Source organism: Anopheles arabiensis, chromosome 3 (genome assembly GCF_016920715.1).
Source record: "Anopheles arabiensis isolate DONGOLA chromosome 3, AaraD3, whole genome shotgun sequence".
Lineage (NCBI taxonomy): Eukaryota > Metazoa > Arthropoda > Insecta > Diptera > Culicidae > Anopheles > Anopheles arabiensis.
Window position 1 is genome coordinate 11,344,520 of NC_053518.1, and position 14,414 is coordinate 11,358,933.

The 14,414-nt window shown below is 44.5% G+C and overlaps 1 protein-coding gene across 2 annotated transcripts in view; it reads left to right on the top strand.

Annotated features, from left to right (window-relative positions):
- The window catches only part of LOC120902251 (histone demethylase UTY), a 98,431-nt gene that overhangs the window by 69,993 nt on the left and 14,024 nt on the right, over positions 1-14,414 (top strand). For both annotated transcript variants that reach the window (XM_040310834.1, XM_040310836.1), the window contains 2 exons: positions 10,160-10,335; positions 14,011-14,365. In XM_040310834.1, coding sequence (XP_040166768.1) covers positions 10,160-10,335; positions 14,011-14,365 — 531 coding nt within the window. The remainder of the gene's footprint in view (positions 1-10,159; positions 10,336-14,010; positions 14,366-14,414) is intronic.

Below are 14,414 nucleotides of genomic sequence, written 5' to 3' on the forward strand. Positions count from 1 at the left end.
GCAGCAGGAAGTTTGTGGTAGAATTACGCTCATCATCCCTGGCCCTGGCCTGGCAGCACCGCACCACAATTGCATCAGTGTTGCAGCAGTTGCAATTGCCAAGACCCCCTTCACGGGTGCATACGTATGTGTGTTTGTGTGTGTGTGTGTGTCCCGCATAATTTATTGATTGCATAATCATAGCATGACGAAAGGCAGCGCGCGCCGTTCGCTTCATGCTGCTGTGTGCTGTTCGTTGAAGGAAAGGGGAGAGGCCGTCTGATGGCCGCCGTTGTGGTCAATTCCCTGCCACTACATACAGACACACACACACGCACACGTCACAGACACCCACCAACCCGTTCTCGGTGCGGAAGGCTCCGAGGATGAGCTGTCTCGCGGCTGTCAAATCGGATTCATCAGCGAACGAGAATGGCGAACGACGGTTGCCCCTTCTTCTTCTGTGTCTGGAGTGCTTTTATTTTGTGCAAAATAGCCCAGACCTCCACATCAATTGACGTTATGCAAATCAGCAGTTTGTGTGTGTGTGTGTGCATGTTGAAGAAAAAACGATAATTTTCCTTTTTTTTTAATAAATATTCTGGCATCGTTTTAATAGGCTACCGCGATGACGCGGAGGAGGTTTGTTTACGGCGACGGTTTAATTGGTGTGTTACATTGATGGCTGGCTTTTTTCCGGTATCGACTTTTGATTCAGTAAACTAGTTAGTTTGTATTGTTTATGTCGAAAATGGAATCTACCATTTCGAGCATATTTGTAGAAAGTTCTATTTTTCGGCAAATTAATGTTTAAAACAATCCTGTCGATTCAATTATGTTTTGTCATTTTGTTGATTTTATCTTTTCCCTTTTGTACATTTCTATCCCTAGGGATATACTGGTGGTCCCTTGTGACCGTTTTACAACACATCTATTGAAATCAAATGTGCAGAAAAGTGTCTTCCTGCTTTAATTGTTGAAGCATCGCTAATCAATTGGAATGGCCATTTTGATTAGCCATCTCAACGACGTCGTGCGTGTGTATGCGTTGACCCCTATTATTTAGCTCAAGTTTTCCTGCCCAATTTCATCATGAATACATGAAGCCTACATGCTCACAACGATCTTGTAGTACATTGTGCGGTTTAAATTGAATTAAAAACACACAAACTTACTGAAGAGGGGTAATTTTGCTTTGAGTGGCTTTACGTTTACGGATTTTACTGTGTTAAAAAATAACTCACACGAGTGCGCAACACACATATGAAGCTTATCGTTCAGAATCATCATAAATCGCACTCCATCACCACCCCTCTTGCCATTTCGCATTCGGATCTTGGTCGCGTGATAATCGCCTTACGCGCGCACGAGTTGCTGCTACAAAAAGCGCGTTTTTCTCAAGATCGCAAATCGCGTGAGCTGTGTGAACTGTGTGCAAACCAGCTGTTGCTAGATTTGCGGAATTCTATGCTCCTTTTTCTTCTTCTTCTTCTTTTGGCCTGTCATATGCACAGGAGATTTATGTTTGCGATATGGTTTTCCGACCCCTTCTCTATCCCTGTCCCAGTGTCTAATCGATCGTGTTAGGTGGCGGGCGATATGGTGGTGGTGGGGTTTTTTTCTGCAACACGAGAGACTTGCACGTGCAATGCGTGTCTCTATGTTTGCTGGACGATTTATAGCACTCCCGAGAGCTCTGTCTGTGTGTGTGTATGCTGGGGGAGGGGTTCCGTATTTTTTTTTGGTTGTCGTTTTTTTAATCCCCTTTTGTGTTTTGTGTACCGATTCTGGAGGGACTTTTAAATCTTGAGAAAATCGAACAATCGTTTTTGTGTGTGTGTGTGTGTGTGTGTTGGTGTGTTTGCACATTGATTGACAATTCTCTATTGATATTCTATTGCGAACCGAACCCCTCCGAATTTAGAGTTATTTTCCTACACAATGGAGAAATTTATACACGAATTTTTCCACGACGCGTTTCCCGTTTTGGACGGGACCGGAAAGTACAAATTGAAAAAGGGTTTGCATAAAATATCAATAAGCGTTGCAATGCGCGCGGCGGGGGTGCGGCGAACGATTAGCGTACGTCACGTACCATTCTGCAGGGATTTATGTTTCCTGTTTTTGGGGTTGTATCATATTTCCGGATCATTTCCTGATTCTTTTCCTTTTGCTGCTTTTATTTTTCGCAATGTTGATGCAATAGGATGTTGAGGGTGATTCATTTTAGACAAATTTCTTATCATGTCATGTTAAATGTTGTTCAAACTATCTTTTCACTATATTTATTGGATTGTTGGACCATATTTATTGGATTCCATATTTTACCTCTTCTTGAAACATCTTAACCACTTTATTAATGTCTTTGTTTTGTTCTATTTCTTTTTAGGTAAGCTTCAAATGAGAAATTCATCAACAGAAAAGGCTCGACCGATTGGTAACTTCTGAAATGTTTATTGTTTTTACCATCAGTTTTTTTTCTTTTTCTTGCGAATTTGTAGAATATTTTTTAAATTGTTTTTTTTTTTTATTGTAACACATAAAGTTTATGTTACGTTCTTTTTTTTTAATTTTGAATGGTCGGTTAAGGTCGCAATACTTAAAAAGTCACATGGATGAGAACACAAACGCTTTTAAGAAGTGTAAAACTGAATAGTGCAAAACCAAAAATAAGCTAATTATGATTTTAATTACTATCTTTTTGAGAAGAAATTCTATAAAAGTAATGAAAATGAGATATCTTATTGATGTAATTAATTACCATTATTGAATTACAGAACTGCATAAAAGCATATCAAAATTGATATACAGGGTTTCGAATCATATAAGGGAATAAGGGACGTTAGTAAGATTGATGAAAATACATATGTTGAGGTATTTACAGCGGCACCCACAGTCTGATGACAGCTCCACAGTATGCTTGCAAAATTCCCCTAATTGATTGCAACACTCCCCTATATGATTGCAAATTTCCACAGCTTGCATGCAACATTCCCCTACCGATTTGCAACATTCTCCTAACTGATTGAACTTTTCCCTTATTTGATTGAAAACCCTGTAATAATTAGATCAGAATAATCAATACCAAGAATACGCATTTTCATGATTTATTACTTGAAGCCATTGAAATAAATTGTAAAAAATCTTATATTTTATTTCAAATGTTCATTTATGCCAGTTCCAACTGTGCGCATAATTCATTTATTATTCTTTAGAAGTGAACGACATTGGGAGTTGATACCGGTGTAATAAATGATTTGTAAAGGGAGCGTTTATTTAACATTGATTTAGCCCGAAGAAAACACAACCGAAGATTTTCTTTGTAGAGGAAATCTGTATCAATCAATTTGTATGTAGACAAATTGTATTCAAAGGTTGTTTCAGAAAACTCAAAACAACTTGAAAATGAATCATAAAATTGTTCTTTGCGTAGAGAAAATTCAAACCCCCCTTAAATGTACTTAGTAGTGGTGGGAGCTCGGAATCGGACCTACCCGATTCCGATTCCGTGTTGGGAATCAATTCCGGAGCCGATTCCGATGCTGGAATCGATTCCGATTCCGGAGCCGATTCCTGAGCCGATTCCGGAGTCGATTCCGGAGTCGATTCCGGAGCCAATTCCGGAGCCAATTTTGGAGCCGATTCCGGAGCCGATTTCGGAGCCGATTCCGGAACCGATTCCGGAGCCGATTTCGGAGCCGATTCCGGAGTTGGCTCCGGAGCCGATTCCGGTGTTGACTCCGGAGCGAAATCAGTCCGGGAATCTCCATGCGAATGGATCTTTTACAAGTAAATTTGGATTTTTGCGGTTATCAATACGTAGTATGATTGGACCCAAACGCCTTTTTTATGGCGATGCCGAAACTGACTCCGTTTGGTAGCCGATTCTAATTTATGAGCCATTTCCTATTCGATAGCCGACTTCGATTCCGGAGTCGATTCCGGAACCGATTCCGATTCCGGAGCCGACTCCGGAACCGATTCCGATTCCGGAGCCGATTCCGGAGTCGATTCCGGAACCGATTCCTATTCCGGAGCCGATTCCGGAATCATCTGAGGAGCCGATTCCGGAGTCGATTCCGATTCCGGAGCCGATTCCGGAATCGATTCCGGAAACTGATTCCGGACCTACTAGCCGGAATCGATTCCAGAAAACTGCGGAGCTAGCCGGAATCGACAAAAACTTCATTTTTCCCATCACTAGTACTTAGGTATCGACTTTACAATTGCAGCTGCATTTTACTGCAACCCTCTCCAGCCGGAGCCCACGTTGTTGTTGTATCGTGCTCTATTCTGCGGCGATTGAGAGTGGGAGATAGTGTACCAAATGGGCAACCGATAGGCACCGACACTGAAATCTAAAGCGGGGGCACACCTTGACACACATTTTAGTCTCACTCACCATCACCACCATCTACCAATGGTAGAATTGGAGAAGCGGAGGTTCAATCGAAAAAAGGTCCATAAACACCATCGAACGGTGAGGAGGAGGGGAAACGAAGAAAGGGTTGTTGCTGCCAGCTTGCGAAATGTGCATTGCATGTGCATCTAACGGTGCGGTGTGCGAAGGTGTGTGAAGTTGTACCCTTGCATGTGCAGCTACAACAAGAATGTACTCGTAGGTGGTATCCGTGGGGGGGGGGGGGGGGAGAGGACAAGATTTAAACGATTCGTTAGAAGAACATAATTCATTCGCAAAAGTTGATTGCGTGCTCGTGCAACGTTTAGAGAAGTTGGACATAGAGTTCTGGTGGAGGCGTGTTTTTAATGTACGTCAATGCAAACCGGATTGAATAAAACATACCAAAGTGGTTCATATTCGATTTCGGTATTTGCGGTTATAGTGACTGTATAAACAAATGGCGACTAATAAGTGACAATTTTCATTTATAACATACTTTTTTATTTGCTTGGGATAAAATAGTTCAATAAATGTGTGCAACAAACAATGTTTGGCGCTTCTAACGGCCTCTTATCTCCATTTAATGGCCTAGTTATAAAACCGGATAATCATAAACTAGATAATAATCACTCAGATGTTCATGAATGACTCAAATTCTTATGAGACTTGATCCCATGCCGGGTGCGTACTGTTGTTGTCTGGTCTTACGATTTGTCGATTGTACCACCGAAGCGACAGAAGCGATGAATGCAGCAACTTAATATTAATCAGCGGTTGTTCGTATTCGCTCTTCATCTCACGAAGCTACAACTCTATTGGAAACTTATTACCATGAATAATTAAACGAGTTGGTGTTACGTACAGCTTGTTTTCCACATCACATAAATTGAAACAAAAAACTTTACAATTGATACTCTCCTCGCCCCCCAAATTGAAGTTGTTTGTTGGCTGGTGCCGTACGTGTGCGGCGGTTGCCTTACCTGTGGCAAATTGTATCCATTGGCGGTGCAATTTCTATCCGCAGGGCAGGACAGCAGGACGATAAAAACAGTATCATTTGTTTTCTCGTTTTACTTTACACACTTAAAATAGCATAAAATAGCTGCGGGATGGGAAAAGCGATAATCAAAACACAGTATGAAAATAAATAACAGAATTGAAAAAAAACGGGACAGTAAAACACAACATACTTGTTTGCCGGTGTGGGTGGTTGTGTATGTATCTTGTTTTTCAGAATTTAATTTTGCAAGCTATCTCTGCAGCATAAGGGCGCGCGGAATACGATTGAAAAGAGGGGGAAAAATCGTTTGCTTTAAAAGTGAAAGTGAAAATATTTGTGCCCTGCGCCTGTTTGTGTGCCCACCCCTTCCCCTTTGGACCCTCTGGTGCCGATGTGCTTCCGTTAGTATGATTTCGTGGAATTTCTTCTCTCTACATACACCGAGGTATGTGTGGAAATGCGTTGTTTTTTTCGCTCTACCCAGTCTCTCATTCCCGTTGCTCCTTTCACGCATTCACATACACCGTGTGGTTTATCCTTGCGCTCAAGGGCGTTGCTCCCGTTGTAAATTGTGGAGCAAATGAACCGCAACACCAGCAGCAGCGCGCCCAGGGAGCGAGAAGAGAGCGAATTCAGCTTGGTCGGTTGACGATGGAATGCCATTTTGGGTTTGGATGTTGGGCATGTGTATGCGGGCTTACCCACTATTTCCCACAGGATGTCGATAAATATTAGAACAGGAATGCTCCAAGGACCGATGCTGGACTGGGAAAGCGCGAAAGCTTTTGCCGTGGGACGATGGCCGTTTGGCTTAACTCAACCACACGGTCTATCCATCCAGCAGAACTTTCCCGCACACACACATACACACACTTGGTGGGGATACCAGGGTGTGTTGGGTCTCCCTTTTTGGAGGGGTGAGAAAGTATATGAGAGCGAAAGTGCGCGCCAACCCAGCAGCAGAGATGATAAATAATGGCATTGGATGGGGCAGGATGGCCTGAAGCACACACACACACAACACCGCCACACGGGTTTACGCGTCGTCCTGCTGCCACTCCTTGAAATATTGATTTTATCCCTACTGGCCACACGCGCGCGGCCATGTGCATTGGAGCCGGGAAGAAACAATGCGACAGAAAAGGCTGGGAAAAGGCTCTCAGAGAGGCGAACAGGAAGGAGGGAGAGGGAGAGAGAGCCGAAAGAGAGAGGATTGTTTTGCTTTCATCATTTGCGATGACGTGCGGCGACTTCCTTCTTACGTGGAAATGTATGCTAATTTCCTTGTATCACCAGCATCATTGAAATCACCCACTCTCCTTTTCACCCTGTGTGGCGTTTCGGCTACCTACCCCATCGCAGCAAAATCAGTAAACAGAGCTTTTCTTCTGTTTTTGCTAAATTTTCCATCAAATTTCCCATCAGCCACCCTTCTCCCTTTGCCGCTTGCCTAATACGTTGTAAATACATTGTACATCACAGTGTGTGGGACTGTGTTGATGTTGGCGCTGTTTTGTGTTAGTGAGTGTCACGGCACTCTAACGGTCACTCACCTCCTTGCGCTCTCAGTGTTTTCGTTCGTGAGCTCTCTCTGATGTCACGCTTTCTCGCGGAAAAACGGTATCCTTTTGCGGAGTGTCCATGTATATGTGTGTGTGTTTGTTTACAAAGTATATAGATATAAACACACACACTCATGCAGCAAAGGATGCTTCCGTATGTGTATCCCTTTCGCTCTTTTCAGTGGCTCCCAATTGTGGTAGTAACAAACGCATTTCCCACGAGCTATGTAAACAGGATAAGTTTGCGTGTATTGGTGAAGCTTCCCCGCGAGTGTGTTTTCTTTATCTGCACATACGCACACATCCTCTCTTTTTCGGGGCTTTCTGTGCAATTCATGGTGTGAAGAAAGGGGGAGGCAAAACGGTGGAAAATCACTTCCGCAATAGTTCACCGCCCTCTGCATGCTGGTGCTACTGTGTGAAGCTTCGGTGTCTACGCGCGGTCATCGTCCTGACCACCGCGCCGGTACATGAAAAAGGACGAGCCCAACCGCCCTTATATGACAGCGAGCGTGTGTGTGTGTGTTGACGTGACGGAGGAATTGATGACGTTGTTTTTTCTGCTTTTACTTCGCTCTACCTTCACTCGTGCTGTGTCCACATATGGACACACATGTGGCTGGGATGTTGTGCTGTTTCCCCCCCCCCTCTATCGGCTACCGGTTTTCCCTTATCCCATGTATCCCGTCATGTTGCATTGTAAGGATTATCGGGGTGGGTTTCAAATATTTTCCTCACGTTGTCCTTATTTTTTCGCTCTCCCTCCGATCCCCCGTACGTGTCTGCATCAATCAGGATCATTATTTGACGTGGTGGTAACGTGACGGCGTGGGATTGATTTCCTCTGACGGACCCTCGGACTGGACGTGACGCGCGCGATGCACGTGCTTTCCGTGTTACATTGGCGTTTTTATGCCGGTGTTTACCTTTGGTCTGTTTTAAAACGCTTTAATGTTGGTAAATATTGTTTGCTTGTTGAAATGTTGGTTCAAATTCATCGAAATGTGAAACTTTTAGGTAAACATTTTACGCCTAAATGTGTTGTATTTTCAACACTATCTGAGATTATGATGGTTCCTAGCTGGTTTAAATCTCTTCCCCTTTACGCTTTACGCAAGCACCACAAGCACACATCCAACCGTCATTTCCATTTCCCGCAACATGCTTAAGCACTCTCGACGACAGAACCAGCATCAGCCCATTTATCATACGTTCTCGTTTGAAGTAGGAAGTAGGAGGTTGTGCCATCATGGGCTCTCTCGGTAGTTCGTTTAACCGCATTTGCATCTACTGTATGAAATCATTTTAAATGGGTTGTTTAAAGTCCATTTCCCCCCAATTTAATTGCTATTTCTATTTCAAATCTAATAATCCTTCGTCCTTGCTTTTTTTTTAAAGTACCCCTTTTTAGCCATCTGTTTCTTATTGCTTTTGAGTGTGTTTTACCTTTTTCCATGTCTTTTCTTTTTTTTATTGTTGATTTATTGGGGTTATAATTTTCGCTAATTGTTTTTTTCTCTCAAAAGCATAAAAAAGACATTTTTCCTTGAATACAATTAATTGTTAACCGTTTATTTACCCCGGTCTCTCCGACTGTTGGTGAGTGCTCGTGAATAAATAAAAATAATTATGCAAAGTCTTTTTGGTTGTTCTTCTTTTTTTTGGGGGGCGAACTCAAACTCATTTCTCAATGGTAAAAAAAACAGAACTCATAATTTCAAACGACTTGTGCATTTGAAAATTCAATTCCTCCTAACCCGTTGTGTCTCTGGAAAAATGGATTTTACATCTATCGGACTTATAAAAAAAGAAGCTGTGCGCAGGATGTGTTTCTCTCGAACTCCTGTTTTCCATCGCAGACAGAGGCTACAAACAACATTTAAAATAAAATCGGATCCCCCAAAAAATCGGAGGATCTTTTTTGTGTGTTTTTTGTTGGCAAAGGTATTTCCTCACTTGTCGCTGCTCTTATCCGTGTGGCCAAAAGTGGCAACATTTTTTCGCCCCCGACTCTCTGGGGCGCAGCAGCAGCAGATGGTATGATGTGGTTGACCATTTTGTTGCCCTGTGCTGGCGTTTGTTAGTGTGTGCGGGGGGCTTAACTCGAGTACGTGACTACACCGTGATACGAAGCGTTCTTCTGGCTCCTATTTACATTCCATTTTCCTTTTTGAGTGCGTATTTTGCACACGCCAAATGCTCACACTTTCACGCTCTACTAGTCGTTGTGCTGCTTCGTCTAATGGTCGTTTCCGCTGGCGCAAACCCACCGGGAGATCAATCGTTGAAAACGGGGAAACACAGTGAAATCGAAATCATCTCATCCCGTCGTTCTGCGCGTGAACATCCTTTTTTGCCTGTGCCCAGCCGCTGACATGTTCCCCGCTTCCCGTGTGAATGAGTGAGCGAATGCTTTCCATTTATCGTTTCCCGCGGGGCGATTTTTTGTTTTATTTCGTTCTGTTGTTCCCCCGTTTTGTGGGACAGATGGTTCACGAATTGTTCCTCTGCTTCGAAAGGAGCAGCCGCCGCCGAAGCAGGCAGCAGCAGCAGCAACAGCAACAGCGCATATGTTTTGCACCCGTCTCGTCCACCTGTCTACAGACAGACGGAACAGGGACCAGGGCTTGTCGTCTGCTGGTTTCAATGTCCTTTTTTTTGGGTTCAACACGAGCCGTTTTAGGAGGTTGAGGCGGTTGATGCTTTTACACAAGTGGCATACGTGACTTCCTGCAATACTGGACTGCTGGACCCGGGCGGCGGCAGAGCAGCTGTGGTGTGTTTGGTGTGGAGGACGAGGGAAGTCGTCGCTTTGAAGAAGGATAAAGAAGGATTTAATTACCGATTTGGAAGCAAAGGATGAAGAGGAGGATCTTCACATTGTGTGTTTTATGTCAAATGTAAAATTCATTGATAAAGGTTTTGCTGGGGTAAGAGGAGAGGGGCAACCAGGGGCTTCATTATGATAATGCAAGATTGCCTTAATGTCCCTTGTTGCGGCATTATTTGTTTATTTATATTTATTTGCGCTTCATAATTCGACTGAAGGGGAAATATTTAATTATTTTCGGAAACTCGCAACCAATCTTACTTGTCCTATGTATTTCGTTAAATAAATTACACAATAAATGCACTCAAAATAATTTGTAAAAAAACAATATTAATCACTAATTCCATCCTTTTTCTCCTTTTCCATTTTCCTCCCTTTACTTTTAGGGCGATCAAATCCTTCCAGAAGCTGCTGTACGTCTGCCCGGACTTTGTGCGTGCGAATGAGGTACACCTGCGGCTTGGGCTTATGCTCAAGGTAAATGGAGATTACGAGCAATCGCTAAAGCACCTGCAGCTAGCGCTCAACGATTCGTCCCCGTGCACCCTAGCGCAGCTTGAGAGTAAGTTAAAAAAAAAACAAAAGTGGCCGAGAACTGATGGATGGATAGATAGGCAGCGCCATATCCTTTTGTTTTAAGTTCATCGTTTTGTGTGTGTGTCCTGTCTGTCGCGCACGGGGATGATTGATGAGTATCGTCGCGATGTAAAACAAATGGGGCTCCCCTTTTACCTGGGTGCTGTAGAACCGACCGATTAACACCTTTCTGGGTTCGGGGTGAAGATGGGGGAGGCAAACGACCTGCAAAATGATGGTCTTTTTATTTGATCTTAATCAAACTGCTTTCTTCGTTAGCGCAAGCGGAGGCAACACACATTCCAAAAGAGCCCAGGAAGAGAGATAATTAATGCGCCGTGGATGTATGCAATTCAATTAGAGGACGAAATGAGTTCACAACCCTCCAGGGTAGAGGCAGTACAGTTGCTCCGCTTTACCGTAACTGCACATGAAGACTCTCTTTGCTACAAATTGCACTTTGGATGTCTTTAAGGTACACAAGAGCTCGTAAGAAGCTACCTGTGTCGTGTCCTGTGTTTGGTACCGGAAAAAAAGTCGACACCGTTTTGTCGCTAGTGGTCGGTGTGTGTGTGTGTCATCATCATCAGCTGATGAAATGCCCATGGTGTATCCCATGTTTGGTGAAAAATGTGCCAAAAGAGAGAGAGCAGTTCTTCTCCCCGCTGGCTAATGAGCTCTGGCAAAGGTGAATGTGCTTACCTGAGAAAGGGCCAGGGGATGGAATAACCCAGCAGAATAGCACCCATGGAGGGGACCGCCGTTTGTGTGGCTCTGTGTTGCTGATAATATACACATAAACACATGGCGTGTGAGGAGGATCGCCCAGATAAATGCTGCAACAATTCGCGAACGTGTAAATGGGCCGGTTTGAGTTTTGAGCTGGATGGAACTAGAAGCCTGAGGGAGGGGTGTGCTGGTGTGGTGTTCTTGCCATTGAGAAAAAGCCACAGGCGACCCGACAAGGTGGCCCTGAGGGAGGAGGGTGTAATGTGCATTGCGGCAGGGATGATAAATAGCTCCAGCAACTACCGAGTCGACAGGTGGTCTAACCGCAAGCGCTACAAACTGGAGAAAAGGACGCACAGACAGACGGACAGCAGGGAACAACGCTTCCCTACGATCGATACAAAGCAACACACACACATATGGCTTGCAGATGCAATGGAATGTTTGGGCTTTTTTGACTGATGCGTTTTTCATCTGCGGCACGATTAGAAATCACATTCAACCAACACCATCCTTGGTGGGGGCGACCCAGCACACCACAACACAACACAGCAGGAGTGGCTTGGCTATTATCCTGCAATTATGTTGTGTTGGTATGCGTTTCCCTGCTCTGCCCAGTGTATAAGGAAATATAGTTTTATTGACGACGTTTGTTGTTTAACATATCCCTGGCGGGACACACACTGTTCACTGTTTAAAGCGATCGCTGTGTGTACATTTATGACTTTTGTTTCCCTTTTTGCCATGAATTTTGGGTTTATTGTCCTGCAATTCCTGACCATAAATACCAACAGAACTGTGTTCCTTTTTAAAATTTCAATGCCTGCCTGCTTGATACCTAAAATATTGGCTTTTTCTTATTCTACTTGCGCTCTACAATCGAGGGTATGTCCTTGTGCTCGTAGCTAAATCGAGTTAATAGACTCGTCACATCCTCCTCCAGGCTCATGTTTTTGTGTGCTCATGTGGTGGTGGTGTTTGTGCAGTTTATTGTTCTTGCAGATGCTCGTAAGAATGTTGAGATGTTGGGAACTAAATACAAACAGCTTCCGAAGCGGAACACTAGAGAAACTATAAATTTGCCCAAAAAAAAACCTTTTGTGGGTGTTCTCTTATGGTTAATCTTGCGCTTTATTGATTTTTTTTTTTAAATTTGAAGCTTTCCTTTTTTTACAATAAATTCTGAAGGTTTTAGGATTTGCTATGCCTGCATAAAAAAAGAAGTAAAATTCCCTTTTTCCCATAGCGTAGTAAAAGGACGATTTCTTTGCTTATTTTTTACGCCTGACCGTGAACTCCAAATCCTACGGGGTCCTACTTCGCTTGAAGGAATTGGGCAGAAGAGGTTGAATAGAGGAAAATACCTTCTTACCTTGTACCTTTATGCATTTGCTCTCTCACCAATACACACACACGGGTACAGCACTACGCGCGGGACCCTTTTTTTACACATTAAATCCCGTGCCGGTTGGTTGTTGTTGGGTTCATCGTGTTAGAAATCATCGACAGCTGCCTACCTCTCTACAGTATCTCGCTCTCTCTACTACAGCATGGGTTGATGCTGTGTGGTGCCTTTAAGCTCGTCTATACCGACTAGGCTGCAAATAGACTCCTTTCGGGAGGTTCCTAAATGCGACCTTCTTGAGGAGCTCCGTCAGGCAGGGCCATCAGTCTTATTCCGTCCGGTGGTGAGTCGTCAGCGAAGCGAGAGAGAGTGTGTGTGCGGAGTGAGTGTGTACCCATTTTGGCACCGTGTTGTGTTAGGTCGTGATTTTTCGGTTCGCTGTTGAAGGAATTAAGGAGACACAATCCTTCACCACCATCTCCTGCCGGTTGGTGGTTCGCCGCGTGTTCTGTGAGTGTTCCTTGTCCTACGTAAAATTAACTGTTTGCGTACATGCAACATTCAGCAAACGAGAACAAGGGGTTGCCAACTGAACTAAAGCAGTAACACTTTCTCACGAAACTCTCGCAACACCTTTCTTCAGCAGCAGCACCCCTTTAAAATTAACAAACATGACAAACTGTTGCATGTGTTGGTGCTGCCCCGTTTAGGCGTCTGTCTGCTGCACGCTGCATGTCACTGCACAGGCAATGTGAGGTGACGTGGGTTGGTGTAAATTTATTCGCCCATTAAAACAGTGTTATTAATTAAAGCCCTTTCCGTGTTGTGTGTGTGTGTGTTTAAGCAGAAGGAGAGGGTCTTATTGCAGGATTGGCTCTAAGGTGCACGTGCGTGTTTGTGTTTGCGTTGACGTTGAAATCCGTAATCTTGCACTGTAGTGTGCAGTTCAGTTTTTTTTGCAGTTTCTCGGGAGGGGGGCACCTTATAATGGGAAACAATTTGTAGTGCATACGAAATGCAATTCCCTCCTGTCATTTTCAACCGGAAATGGTTATAAAAAAGGTGCTAAACGGATTATGTTGTGTGTGTGCCAAGCCAAGCGCACTAAGAAAGATGGGGGAGAAGGTTGATGATTTGATGATGATGATGATAGTGATCGGAATCGATTTACTTACCTTTTGACACAACGCGGTGCGGTGTGGTGTGTATCACCTGTTGCTGTTTTATGTATCTGCCTCCCGGCACCACGTGCTCCTACAGCAAAGTACGAAGGAGGAGCAGCACCTGGAGACGGTGCAATAAAGCTTACATTTTAATCGGGTCCCGGACCAGTTTCCCGGTGCGTGAGTTATAGTGTTGCAAAATGGAAACATTCGTATCTTTCGTGAGTTGAATGTCCTCGTCGTCCTTCGCTGGTGGTGTTTGGTGGTTTGGTTTCGGGGGTTCTCTCTTTTTCCTCGTACACGCTTTCTCTCCTGTGTGTTCTTCTGTTCTGCTGTTTTGTTTTGCGACAGTCACCACTTGATCCCTTGCACTAACGGCGGCACTTTTTCTGTTCCATTTCCTTTCTTCCGGGGCGTGTTGCAGTCCGCTTTCACGTCGCCCATCTGTATGAGGTGCAGAACAAGTACAGGACAGCGAAGGAGGCATACGAGCGGCTACTGGCAAGCAAGCAGCTGACGTCGTCACTGAAGGCCGACATCTACCGGCAGCTGGGATGGATGTACCACACCGTTGAGCTGCTCGGCGACAAGGTGCAACGGGAGCGGCTCGCCATCCACTGTCTGCAGAAGTCGATCGAGGCGGAACCGCGCTCGGGCCAGACGCTCTACCTGCTCGGCCGCTGCTTCGCCGGCATCAACAAGGTGCACGACGCGTTCATCGCCTACCGGAACTCGGTGGAGAAGAGCGAAGGGAACGCGGACACATGGTGCTCCATCGGGTAAGTGGTCCAATCGGCCTTCCCCCGCACGATTGCACACTGTTCTGAA